We start from the raw sequence: 14,122 nt of genomic DNA, 5'->3' as shown, positions 1-14,122 counted from the left end.
CTTTGTGTTTTGAAAGCCCCACTTGAGTAATGCAGCCTTGAGACTATCAAACCAAGCTCTTGGTGCTTGCTTCAGTCCATAGATTGCCTTAGATAGCTTGCAAATGTGATTAGGACTGGTTGGATCAACAAATCCTTCAGGTTGATGCATGAACACTGTTTCTTTGAGATATCCATTTAGGAAAGCATTGTTAATGTCTAGTTGCCTGACTTCCCAGTTGAGATGGACTGCAATTGAAAGAATGACTCTGACAGTGCTAGCTTTGACTACAGGGCTGAAGGTTTCTTCATAATAAATGCCAGCTGTTTGTTGAAATCCTTTGGCAACTAGCCTAGCTTTTCTCCTTTCTATGGTACCATCTGACTTGTATTTGGTCTTGAAGACCCATTTTGAGTCAACTATGTTTTCTTTATCTTGATAAGGGACTAGTGTCCAAGTCTTGTTAGACATGAGTGCTTGATACTCCTTTTGCATTGCTTCCTTCCATAAAGGCCTTGTGAGAGCATCCTTGGCATTTGTAGGTTCCACTGTATCTTTGTAGGTCTCAGCTAGACCAATGTAAGGAAGCTTGTGCTTGTGAATGCCTGACTTGCTTCTGGTTTGTATGATGCCTGCATTGCTTGCTTCACTTGTACTTTGTTGGGTTATGTCAGGTTGTATATCTGGATGAGTTGCATCATCTAGTACAGTATCTTCAAATTGTTCTGTCATATTGTTGTCAGCTTCTGTGGCATTGTTGTCATCTTGTGATTGTTGCTCAATTTGTGAGTCAGCTGAGTTCACTTCATCTAGGATATCTCCTTCAGGGATTGCATCAGTGATAGGATTACCTGAAGGGCACAAGGGAAAAGAAAATGATGGATTGTTAGTTGTTTTTAGAGGACCTCTTGTATTGAGAAACCCATCTTGGAATGGGAAGTGATCTTCATTGAAAATAACATGTCTTGATATGAAGATCCTGCCATGGGAATTGAGACATTTATACCCTTTTTGAGAGTTACTATAGCCTAAGAACACACATCTGGTTGTATGAAATTGCAGCTTGTGTTGATTGTATGGTTTGAGGCATGGATAACAAGCACAACCAAAGGGTTTTAAGAGCTTATAGTCAGGTTCCTTATGAATCATGAGTGAATAGGGGGTCTCATTTTGGGTAACTTGAGACGGAAGTCTGTTTATGAGGTATACTGCAGTGGAGAATGCTTCCCACCAATATTGGAATGGCATTTGAGCTTGTGCAAGCAGAGTTAAGCCAAGCTCAGCTATGTGTCTATGTTTCCTCTCAGCTCTTCCATTTTGCTGAGAGGTATAAGGACAAGACATTCTAAAACCTATGCCAGCTTCTATTGCAAGTCTCTGCACAGGTTTGTATTCACCACCACCATCACACTGGATTACTTTGATTCTCTTGTTGTATTGATTTTCAGCCAAGGCTTTAAATTGAATGAAAGCTTGCACAGTTTCAGACTTTTGTTTTAAAGGATAAATCCAGGTGAACCTACTAAAATCATCAACAAAATGCACATAATATTTGAAACCAGAAGATGACATTATTGGTGCAGGGCCCCATACATCAGTGTGAACCAACTCAAGGGGTTCCTTAGCATGAAATGAAGAAGACTTAAAGGGTAAGAGGTGCATTTTTCCATATTGGCAGGCCTCACAGAAACTAAAGTGATCATTAGGTGATACTTTGATATTACAATTTTTCAAGACTTTGTCTAATGTATTGTTGTTTGGGTGACCAAGTCTCCTATGCCAGCTCTCCTTGATGGATATATAAGCACTTGGGCTCCTTTCAATTCTTGAGAGCTGGTACAATCCATCTTTAAGTACTCCTTTTAGAATTTCCTTCCCTGTCAGTTTGTCCTTCACAAAACAACAATTCTTATCAAACTCAACAAGGATGTTATTGTCAGCAGCCAATTTAGATACACTTAATAGATTTTTGGTAATGTTAGGTACATATAGTATATCATGTAAATTAAGTGACTTGAGTTTGGAAGAGCCTGTGGCTATAATCTCTAGTTGCTCACCATTTCCAATAATCAGAGAGTTCTTACCATGTTGTTCATTTATTTCTTGGAAATTTTCAGTTTGATGGGTCACATGATTGCTTGCCCCACTGTCAAAGTACCAATCATATTCTTGATTGGTTCCTTGTGTCGCTAGGAATGCAGATTTTCCTTCCTCTTCTGCTGAGTGATTTGATCCTGAGTAGGTTTTGTCAAACCTGTAGAAGCACTGCACTGCTGTGTGACCAGTCTTTGAGCATACTTGACAGGTAGGTTTGGAGAATCTGCCTCTACCTCTGCTTCCTCTCCAACCTCTCGAGTTGGAACCTCTCCAGTTTCCATTTGAGCCATGAAAGCCAAGTCTATTGTTTCTCCAGTTTCCTTTATAATCAATCTTGTTTGCAACATTTGCTGAGGCATTGAGATTTAGGTTGTTAAAGGAATTGAGTTGCTCAATTCTACTCTCAAAACTCAGCAATTGAGATTGTAAATCAATCCAACTAAGATTGATTTGATCAGAGAGTTTTACCACTACAGGATTGTACTCTGAATCCAATCCATTCAAGGTTTGAATGATTAGATATGAGTTGAGAATTGGATTTCCTGCCAGCTTGAGTTTATCAGCAAGATTTTTCATCTTGGACAGATAATCATGCATTTTCATTTCACCTTTTCTGGTGCTATGAAATTCTGACTTCAGGTAGGTGATTCTAGACCTTGTATGTGCTCCAGCTAGACTTTGGGCCTCCTCCCAAAGTTGCTTTGAATTTTCACAGTGCAAAAACTGTGTTGCAATGTCTGCAGTCATGGAATTCTTTAACCAACCTAGAAGTTGTTGGTCATAAGCTTGCCAATCTTCAGACGAAGGATTCACCTTCTTGCTTGAATCTGAATTTGTGACATATTGCTCAGGACACTCCTTTGTCCCTAGCATGTATCCTTCAAGTCTGCAGCCTCTGATGATGGGCAAGACTAAGGACTGCCATAAGGGAAAGTTATCTCTGTCCAACTTGACAGAAATAGTTGATGGAAGATCATTTTTGTTGTTTGCAGCGGATGCCATGGTTTTTGATTGGATCACGTGCCTTTTGGCAATGTTGCTCTGATGCCAAGTTGAGAATTGTGATATGTATGAAATTGTGATGATTCTATTAATCAGTAGCATACACATATATATACAGCTATGAGTGGAGAGCATGATCCTACAATTAAGCTAGTATTGATGGCTATACACACAATATGGAAACATAATATTCTAGCCTATAATTGGAATATAAATGCTATTGACTGTACATTAAACAATAGAGACATGATGCTGATATCAAGGGATCATATTCTAATTCTCCAACCCTTACACCTTGTTTCTATTTTCTAGCTTCTGTTTTTCATTTGTAAAAGGATAGTCACCAATGGTATTTCTGCCCTTTTGATTTATCTACCATCCAATTGACTATTTAATATTGTAAAAAAATTAGAGGGTTTTAAGTTGAAAAATGAGATAGGTACAAATATTTATAAGAGTAAAAATGAGGAGTTAACTCCTAAGACAATGAAAAAGTGATTAACTGTCTTAATAAGTAAATAACAAACTCTATCTAGGGTTGTTAAAAAAATCCAAGAATCGAACCGCTGAACTGTACTTAACTAAAGTTAAAAATAACCACACTATTAATAATGGTTAGTGAACCAAACATATATTTTATTAACGGTTTAAGAATCGAGAATCGAACCGTTAAACAATTAACCAATACATCAAATTAACTTTGACCGAACCGTTAAATAATTAACCAATATCAAATTAACTCCGAATCGAACCGTTTGTTATTTTAGTTTCTAAATTGAATTTCTTTTTCAAAAATAAATTAAAAATTGACTTTTATAAAATAAAAAAATCGTTTTTTGCTAAAATAAAATAAGTCGATTTTTTTCCAAAAATTAGCAAAGTTGATTTTTTTGAAAATAACAAAATCAAATTTTCTGAAGAAAACAAAAAATGTCGATTTTTTACGAAAAGTAAAGAAATCAATTTCTCCAAAAATAAAAACTTGATTTTACTGTATTTTAAAAAAACTCGATTTTACAGTATTTTAAAAAAACCCAATTTTACTGTATTTCTAGAAAACTCAATTTTACTGGTTTTCAAAAAAAAAAAGATTTTAATGTATTTTGAAAAACTCGATTTTACTGTATTTTGAGAAAAACCCAATTTGACTATATTTTTGGAAAACACGATTTTCCTGTATTTTTGAAAAACTCGATTTTACTGTATTTTTTATAAAACTCGAATTAACAGTATTTACAAATAAACCAATTTTACTGTATTATCAAAAAACTCGATTTGACTATATATTCCAAAAACGCCGATTTAACGGTATTTAAAAAAAATAATTTTACTTTATTTTTTAAAAATTCGATTTTAGTGCATTTTAAAAAAAACCCAATTTAACCTAAGTGTTCAAAATTTGCGTAAATAATCTGCTGAACCTCTCCTAGGGTTTCGAATGACCAAGGCGAAACGGCGTGTTGGCCGGCCGAAATCTACGGCGGCGACACCCAATACTTCAGCGGCGAACGTAGCTACTCCGACGGAACCTGTAGCACAACCAGAATCTCCAAATGTGGATAGCGAACAAGGGAAGAAGGAACCGAAGGCGGCGACTCCGACGACAATGAAAGATCCTCCAGATCAGGGAACAACACTGATGAAACCATGGGTAGAAATAATACAGGGAAATAGAGATTTGAGCAAGGGAATGAGTGTTGCTTTTGTTGCCCCCCAATTCATTGATGGAGAAGAGAAAATTGTCATTGAGGATGGTGATGTGGAGGAGGAAAAACGATACTGGGAGAATGCGATTATCCTCTTCGCTCTTGGTGAATCACTCTCGATGCACGCAGTGAAGAACTTCATGGAGAAGACATGGAACTTTGTGTCTCTACCGGAACTATACTATAATGAGACTGGGTACTTCATTGTCAGATTCAAGAATCATGAAGATTTGTGCCAAGTTATGGAACGTGGACCATACTTCATCTTTGGTAAGCCTCTCTTCTTGAAATGTTGGTCGTTAGAGTTTGAATTGAAGGATGACCTACTTCGAGTTCTTCCCTTATGGATCACGATGCCAAATTTACCACTACACTTATGGGGAGAGAAGAGTATCTCTAAGATCACCAGTGCTGTTGGTATTCCTATCACGACTGATGAATGCACGGCAAGAAAGTTGCGAATCTTATATGCGAGGGTGTTAGTGGAGGTGGATATCACTAAACCTATCAAGGAGGAAGTTACTATCAAGGATCATAATGGAAGGGAATGGAAACAGAAAATTGAATATGAATGGAGGCCCAAATACTGTCAATCATGTCTTAGAATTGGTCATGACTGTTCTAACAAAAAGGTGACTGGACAACAGAAGCCTCTTCAAAGAGTATGGAAACAAACAACCAAGCCTATTGAGAATGTTATCGAGGAGAATAAACTGGATACCAAGGCAGAGGGGACCATCCCAGAGATTAATAAGCCTAGCAGTACAAGTCAGGATGAAAATTGGACTCGTGTCAATACTAATGGTAATGATAAAGCTAAGAAGAAGATAGTATTCACCCCACCTGAAAATACTATGCTGGTTCAGAATCCGTTTACACCCCTTGGGATTGGAGATAATCCAGAAGGGGAGAGTAGTAGTAGAAGATGATTTCCACTTGGAATGTGAGGGGCATCAATAAGGAAGCAAAACACAGAGAGGTCTGCTCCTACTTCTCCACTTTTCATGTTCCTATCATTGCTTTGCTTGAAACTAGAGTTAAGGAGATTAATGCTAGTAGAATTAGAAATAAATTTGGGAATAATTGGGCCTACATAGACAACTACTCTCATCATTATAATGGGAGAATTTGGGTTATGTGGAAGGATAAAGAGGTGACAGTTACTCTGTTACAGAAGGAGGAGCAGTTTATTCACTTAGATGTGATAAGTGCTGATAAGAGGATCCATTACTTGGCTACTATAGTCTATGCTATGAATCAACTGGAAAGAAGGAAGTGCCTTTGGGAACAAATTGAGAACTTAGGTACTAATACATCTATACCTTGGATAGTGATGGGTGACTATAATAATGTCCTTACCAGTCAGGACAGGATTGGAGGGAATCAAGTCAACATTGCTGAATACAAAGACTTGGCAGACATGATGCATAGGACAGGTTTATTTGAGGCTCCCACTAGAGGGAGACATTTTACCTGGTTTAACAATCATTCTGATGGGGCTATCTACTCCATAATAGATAGGCTCATTGCTAATGTCCAGTGGTTTCAAACTTTTCAGGATGCCCATGTGGAGGTGCTTCACCCTAATGTCTCAGATCACTCCCCTCTGAGAGTGCTGTGGGGGCAACAACAAACCAGGATGAAAATGATGTTCAAATTTTTGAATTGTGTCACTACCAGGGAGGGATATTTTGCTGTGGTTAAGGATAGCTGGGAGAAGAGGACTAAGGGTAATGCTATGCAGAGACTTTGGTGCAAACTGAAAAGATTACAGGGTCCTGTTCAGAAACTTCAGAGGAGCTATACAGATATTCAACTGCAGATTCAGAAGGCTATACAGGACTTAAATGAGGCTCACCTTCACCTCTCTAACAATATGTTTGACTGTGATGCTATTGCCTAGGTGAAGATGAAAACTGCAAGAATTCTGGAATTGAATCAAGTGGAGGAGAAAATCCTCATGCAGAAATCCAAAGTGAACTGGCTGAATTTGGGGGATGGGAATAATTCCTTTTTCCACTCTATTGTTTAAGAGAAAAACAAGCAGAAGCATATGGTTAGCCTGACCTCTCTCCAAGGTGTGGTGCTCAATTCCAGGGAAGATATTGCTAAGGAGATCTTGGATTTCTATACTTCATTGGTAGGGATAACTTCTAACCTGCAGGGCATAGATGTACCTTGCATTGTAAGGGGTAAAACTCTGTCGAGGGAGGATGGCCTTAGCTTAATCCAGCCTGTTACAGAGAAGGAGATATGGGATGCCCTAGACAGCATTGGGAGTACAAAAGCTCCTGGACTGGATGGTTTCAGCTCTTATTTCTTTAAACAGTCTTGGCAAGTGGTTAAGAAAGACGTGATGGAGGCAGTCCAAGAGTTTTTCCAGAATACCAAGATGCATAGAGGACTCAACTGCTCTTTGATTACTCTCATTCCAAAAAAAAATGAAGCTCAGACTATTAAAGATTGGAGGCCTATCGCTTGTTGCAGCACCTTCTATAAAATCATATCAAAAATTCTGACAAGCAGACTGGGCAGAGTGATCACATCCATTGTAAATGAGAACCAGTCTGCTTTCATCCCTGGCAGAATAATACATGACAACATCATGATGGCCCAAGAGCTTGTGAGAGGGTATGGAAGGAAGCAGATCTCACCTAGATGTATGATCCAAATGGACATACAGAAGGCTTATGATACTGTGGAGTGGGTAGCTCTACAACAAATTATGTCTGCTTTAGGTTTTCCCTTGAAATTTATTAATTGGATAATGGCTTGTGTAACCACTGTTTCTTACAGGTTCTCTCTGAATGGTGAGCCCAGTGACATCCTTAGAGCTAAGAGGGGTTTGAGGCAAGGGGATCCTATCTCCCCCTTGCTCTTTGTACTTGTTATGGAGTACTTATATAGGGTGCTGCAAGACCTAAAGAATGATAAGAAGTTCAAGTTTCATCCCAAGTGTGCCAAGCTTAGCATTCTGAACATCTGCTTTGCTGATGATATACTTCTTTTTTCCAGTGCAGATATCAACTCCATCAGGCTCATTATGAATAAAGTGAAGGAATTTTCTTCTGCCACTGGCTTACACATGAGCCTACCCAAGAGCAAAATCCACTTTGGAGGTGTGGATAGTAGGAAACAAGTACAGCTGCAGCAAGAAACATGATTCCAGATTGGGAGTATGCCTTTCAAGTACTTAGGAGTTCCACTGGACAATAAGAAATTGACCATTGCCAACTGCCAGCCTCTCATTGAGAAGATGACAAGCAGAATTAATCATTGGAGTACAAGAATGCTCTCTTATGCTGGAAGACTACAACTGGTAAAAAGTGTTTTATTTTCTATTGCGAATTATTGGCTGCAAATATTTCCTCTACCTAAGAAAATCTTAAAACATGTGGAAAGCATGTGTCGTAGTTTCTTATGGACTGGAAGTGATAGCATTAGCCATAAAGCCCCCATTGCTTGGGAGCATCTTTGTGACCCTGTGGCTGCGGGTGGGCTCAATCTGATTGATCTGGGATATTGGAATAGGGCATCCATTGGCAAAATGTTGTGGAATTTGCATACTAAGAAAGACAGGATGTGGATACGATGGGTTAGTCACTTTTACTTGCGAAATTGTGACACTGCTAGCTTTATACCTAAGCTGCATCACTCTTGGATGTTGAAAGCGATGTTCAAACACAGAAATACTCTCCTTCAATCCAATGCGTGGAATCAATGTACTGCTGCAGGCGTTTACAGGACTAGAATGGTGTATAATGAATTGCGTGGAGAGAGACAAAATGTCCCCTGGAGAAACCTGATGAGAGGAAACAAGGCGAGTCCGCGAGCCATTTTTATTATGTGGATGGCTTGTCAAGGGAGGCTGCAAACTAAAGAGAGGCTTAGGAAGTTTGGTGTGAATACTGATGGTTTATGTGTGTTTTGTGGGGCAACTGAAACTTGCGAGCATCTATTCTTTAAATGTCCTAATACCATGCAGTTATGGCAACATCTTTTGAGGTGGATGGAGATTTCTCACAGACCTCAAGGATGGAATTCTGAACTGCAATGGATAATCAAAGAAGCCAATGGCAAGAGCAATAGAGCGAAGTTGATGAGAATGGGGATTGCTGAAGCAATTTATCATGTGTGGATTGTGAGAAACTTAAAAGTGTTTCAACCTTCAAAGGATAGCCAATTGTGTTTTCTGGAGGTTAAGGATAGAATTATAGCTAGAAGCCATAATGATAGCAAAATGGTAGTGTATGTGAATGAGCTCTAATTTTGTGTAATTTGGTCGTTTTGTAGCTTGGATCCTCTTGGATCAGCATGTACCTAAACTGTTTTTTTGGAATATATATATATATATTCTCTATTTGCTCCAAAAAAAAAAAACCCGATTTTACTGTATTTTTGAAAAAAAATTGATTTTACTATAATTTGAGAAAATCCAATTTTACTATATTTTTGGAAAAACCCGATTTTCTTGTATTTTTGAAAAACTCAATTTTACTGTATTTTTTATAAAACTCGATTTTACAATATTTTAAAAAAACACAATTTTACTGTACTTTATTAAAAAAAATCAAATTTTACTATATTTGCAAAAACACGATTTTAGTATATTAAGAAAAACAAATTTACTGTATTTTTAGAAAAACCGGATTTTACTCTATTTTTAAAAAATAACCTGATTTTACTGTATTTTTTATAAACTTGATTTTACAGTATTTTCAAATCGAGTTTTTCCATAAATACAGTAAAATCTAGTTTTTTTGAAAATACTGTAAAATCGAGTGTTTTTGAAAATACTTTAAATTTGAATTTTTTGAAAATACAATAAAATCAATTTTTTCGTAAATATATTAAAATCGAGGTTTTTCGAAAATAAAAAAAAATCAATTTTTTGCGAAACACAAAATAAGTTTTTTTCCTAAACTAAATATAATGGTTTGGTTCTTTAACAAATGGTTTAGTTTGAAAACATTTTTCTTCTAATGGTTTGGTATGGTTCAAAATTAAGAACCATTATACCAAACCAAAACCTTTGGTTCAGTTTGGTTCTAAGAAAATTGAAACAGTTCAGTTCAGTTCGGAGGACCTGATATAATGGTTCGGTTTAGTTTTTTTACATAACTGTACCATGAACAACCCTAACTCTACCGTATAAATATTATAACTTTTTATAAAAGTTAGTTAGTGTTGGTTAAGGATCTTCATTTAAACTTTTTAACCGTTAAGGAGGTTAAGTTAGGTCACTCATTGTGGGGAAATTACTCTTGTGATTGGAGTTTTGGTATCACAATTGTTAATTGTAGAGGGTTGCTTTCTATTTGGTGTAGTGTTAAGGAAAAATAGTTTTTTCATTTTTTGGACTCAGCTTCTTGGGGTATGTCTGAAGTGAGGGAATGCAGACTCAACCTTGTTACCATTATGCAGAATATTCTCTAGAAGTTAAAAGGGATATGTGGGCCATGTTGATTCTTGTGAGAAAATGCTTTCATGTAGTTGTTTAGTGTGTCTTGGGAAATTTAATTCTCTCATTGGACCTGCCGATAGGAAGGGTATGGGATCGGGGACTCAGGTGACTTGCTTGGTTCGGGGTGTTGATTTAGGCATGTGGTTTTTGGGTTTTACCCATGTTGTGTAGAAGGTTCACGTGTTACTAATATTCTATCAGGGTCTCTATGACTAAGTTGGGTCGAGTCTTATTGTCCCTAGGTTAAGAGGATGAGTGAGGTCAAGGTAACTTGTCGGATTTGTCTAGGGATGTCTCTGATCATTTCCCGATTGTGTTGAAGTACCTTTTGGTTGAGTAATGCTAATATTGAGCAGATGGCAGAGACTCTTGGAGATTGGTTTTCGAAGAGGGTTGGATGGCTTGCCCTCTTACAAATAAGTTCAAAGTTCTTAAAACTACTCTTAAAATGTGCAATAGAGATCAGTGATATGAATTTTAGGATCAAGAGTAGTGTGGATAAGCTTTAGGTTTGGGATTTGAGGGTCGAGATTGCTGATTTTCCCTAATAGAGTTGGAGAATAAGTTGCTTTTTTTCTCAGAGCTTGGAAAGATCATTCGGTGTCGCGACTCCCAACTCTTTCAGTGCTATGTGGCTTTTTGGCTCAAAGAAGAGGATGCAAACACAAGGTATTTTTATGATTATGTGAAGCAGATGAGCCATATAAATAATTTGATTGTCCTTCTGGTTGGGGATCAATGGGTAGATAATATGGTGGAGGTTCATAGTCAGATTTCTAAGTACTTCAAGGACCAATTTCTGATTCTGTGAATGACATGCCTACTCTTTATAAGGTTACTATACCTTGTCTCCTACATAAATATGATAAGTTTCTTTCTGCTAAGTTTTTGCCTTTAGAAGTCGATATAGTGGTGGTAAAGATATGTGGATGAAAAAAAATCAGAATCTTGATGGAATCAATTAAGTGGACTCATTCATTTTCAATGATGGACTTCAATTAAGCGGACTCACTCATTTTCACAAAGGCATTGGATGCTATACAATTTGAAAAGTTAAGAAGTGTCATTATGCAAAGAGTGAGTTTAGGCAACACCTCCTTTAGCAACGATTATTTATAAAAGCGCTACTAAGAAGCCAAAAGGACATAAGACAACGCCTTTGAAGACAAGTGGTGGCTAAGATATCCACATTAGGCAACACTTTATTGTATAAGCGATGTTTTATGTTTAGCCAAAAATAAAAAATAAAAAATTCATATACTACATATTAGACAACACTTTTCTTTAAGACAACACCGAGATTGAAAAAGTGTTGCCTTAAATTATATATTAGCCAGATCTCACTATTTAAGTAAAATGCTATGTCAGATGTACATTAGACAACGCTTGAAAATAAACAAAAAAAAGAGTTGTCTAAAATCAAAATTTTAAAACGCTCATGTACCAACCCTTATTTTAAAAAGTGCTGTTTAAGATCACAAATGTTGTAATGTCTCATTTAAAGCGGTTTTTTAAAATAACGCTTTTAAACATTGGTATACAAATATTGTAGTATTTAATTTTACAATATCTTCCATAAATTTTTCCCTAACTAAATTATTTATATTATATAAATTGTAAAGTATTTTCCATATAAACTTTTATATCTTAATTATTTAATTTTTTCTAAAATCTTTAAAAGTTTAAATGATTATAATTTAAAAATAATTACTTAATTTTAAAATGTCTTTCTTAATTGTTTTCATAATTTAGTTATTTATATTATGTAAATTGTAAAATGTTTTCCATATAATTGTGTATAACCTAATTATTCATTTTTCTAAAAAATTTAGTAGTTATAATTTAAAAATAATTTAACATTAAAAACTTTAAAAAATAAGAATAATTGATATACACTCTAAGTGTAAAATACGGTCAGTGCATCCTAATCATTCACAAGTAATATTTTATATATAATTAAAGAAAAAATTAAATATTTATAAAAAATTTAACGACTATGATTCATTGATGGCGTAAAACTACTATATTTTTAAAAAATATGGCCCCAAGGAAGTTCGAACCTTAAACGTTTTGCCGTAGGACAAGGTACTCAACCACCAAAGCATTATCGCTTTTGCTACTTGTTTTCTCATATGTAACAATTATTAACAAATTAAAATAAAAACAAAAAAATAGTTACAAAACACTGAAGTTAGGGGGTGGAAATAGGTCACGCTAACTAACAGGGGCCTATGATCTATCATACACAGGCCCATGCTGGACTTTTTTAAAGTAGAAAAGACTCATGATTTTTATAAGTCTATTTAGCTAAAAAGAATATACCGGATGCCATATAAAAAGCCTTTTAAGCCTACCAGACCGACATATTTAAATAAACATGAATACATTTATCATTCTTATATTGTATTTTATACTTTAAATTAAAATACGAAAAGTAAGTCATAATCATTTTGAAGAAATTATGAAAATAAGTTGAAAACTGATAGAGAGTATAATTTAGTGTTTAAGTTTATTAGTAATTTATATAAGTTTGTAGTTTTATTTGTATTGTTAGGTATTTGGGCCTTTATTAATATTTGGGCTTTTTAGTTTGTTACCCACTAGTAACATTATATATTGTAGTCTCATTGAGACAATAGGGTATCAAATAAATGAAAAAGTCTTTATTTTATTAGTTTATTTTATTTGTCTCTTTTATTTCTCTTAGTTTTCCTTAGCTTGTTAGGGTTCTAAATTAGCATCCTAGCATTGGTGCTTTCATCCTTGAACTTCAATCCTTCCATGGCAAATCCATACTACCAATCTTTCACTCCTCCATATGTTAGTGTTCCATCACCATTTTATTATCACAACGTTTCTCCTTATTACTCTACTGTCACAACTATACAATCTACATCATCTAACCTATATACATCATATCCACCTTCACCTAACCCATATATTTCATACCAACCAGAACCCCAAAAATCCAATTTACAATCAGAAACATTTTACCAAGACTTGGAAACTCTGAAACAATATTTGATTGAAACTCATGAGTTATCAAACAAATATAGAGAAGAGTTGAAAGAACAAATAAAAAATCTTTCAGATTCATTCAAAAAGTCACAAGCAGAACTCAAAGAAAAATATATGTTCTAGAGGTATGCAGAAAAACAGACAGAAGAACAAAAAAAATGGAAAGTTCTGGTTCACATAGAATTTTTCCGGCGAAATTTCCGACGACAACTCCGGTGAAATTTCCGGCGCTACCTCCAGCGAAATTTCTGGCGACGTCTTCTCCGGTGATATTTCCGGCATCACCTCCGGTGAATCTTCCAAAGGAAATTCTCTTAAGAATATGTTCAAGTCGGACCTTCGATTCATATGCATCAACAACACTGTAGTTATCACTACCCTCGAAAAATCCTGTATTGAAATTATTCTCATGGCATAACTTGACGGAACCATTTATAAGCATTTCATTCCAATGTTCCAATTCTTTACTAGACTCAGCATCAACCTTGTCAAATTTATGAAAGTCGCAGAGCTTAAATGTCAAACATAGATTACGATGTGGCTGCCCATTTCCTTCAGAGAACTTCCTATGCCCGTTTTCTATGAACCCTGAAGTCAAGTCACTACAATCTTTATTACATGAAGACTGTGATTTTGAAGTAGTTCTCTGTGATTCTGAGACAACAAAATATGGATAGTTATTACTGACATGCCTCTCTTTATTTGTTGGAGATGAACAACTAACACCACTGGCCAATGAAAGTGAATCAGGAACCAACAAGAAATACTGGCTCAGCTTTAGAGCTTCCAAAATCTTAAAACACATCACTTCACCAACTTCATCACTCTGAGAATTTGTCGCTGCTGCTCTATCTTT

At 35.9% G+C, this 14,122-nt stretch overlaps 1 protein-coding gene and 1 non-coding gene across 2 annotated transcripts; one reads left to right on the top strand and one right to left on the bottom strand.

Annotated features, from left to right (window-relative positions):
* Positions 1 to 2,477: 2,477 nt before the first annotated feature.
* LOC131600912 (small nucleolar RNA Z247) lies at positions 2,478 to 2,610 on the bottom strand. Its single transcript, XR_009283514.1, has one exon. It is a non-coding gene; the product is annotated as a small nucleolar RNA Z247 (small nucleolar RNA).
* A 3,099-nt stretch (positions 2,611 to 5,709) lies between these two features.
* On the top strand, positions 5,710 to 6,687 carry LOC131598458 (uncharacterized). The gene has a single exon (XM_058871055.1). The coding sequence runs from the start codon at positions 5,710 to 5,712 to the stop codon at positions 6,685 to 6,687; it is 978 nt and encodes a 325-aa protein (XP_058727038.1).
* The last annotated feature ends 7,435 nt before the right edge of the window (positions 6,688 to 14,122 follow it).

Source organism: Vicia villosa, linkage group LG4, assembly GCF_029867415.1.
Source record: "Vicia villosa cultivar HV-30 ecotype Madison, WI linkage group LG4, Vvil1.0, whole genome shotgun sequence".
Classification (NCBI taxonomy): Eukaryota; Viridiplantae; Streptophyta; class Magnoliopsida; order Fabales; family Fabaceae; genus Vicia; species Vicia villosa.
The sequence above is the reverse complement of the archived record's forward strand: the minus strand, read 5'-3'. Positions and strand labels throughout refer to the sequence as shown.

Coding starts and splice junctions, on each gene's coding strand:
- LOC131598458 (XM_058871055.1), top strand. CDS start 5,710: ATGATTTCCACTTGGAATGTGAGGGGCATCAATAAGGAAGCAAAACAC.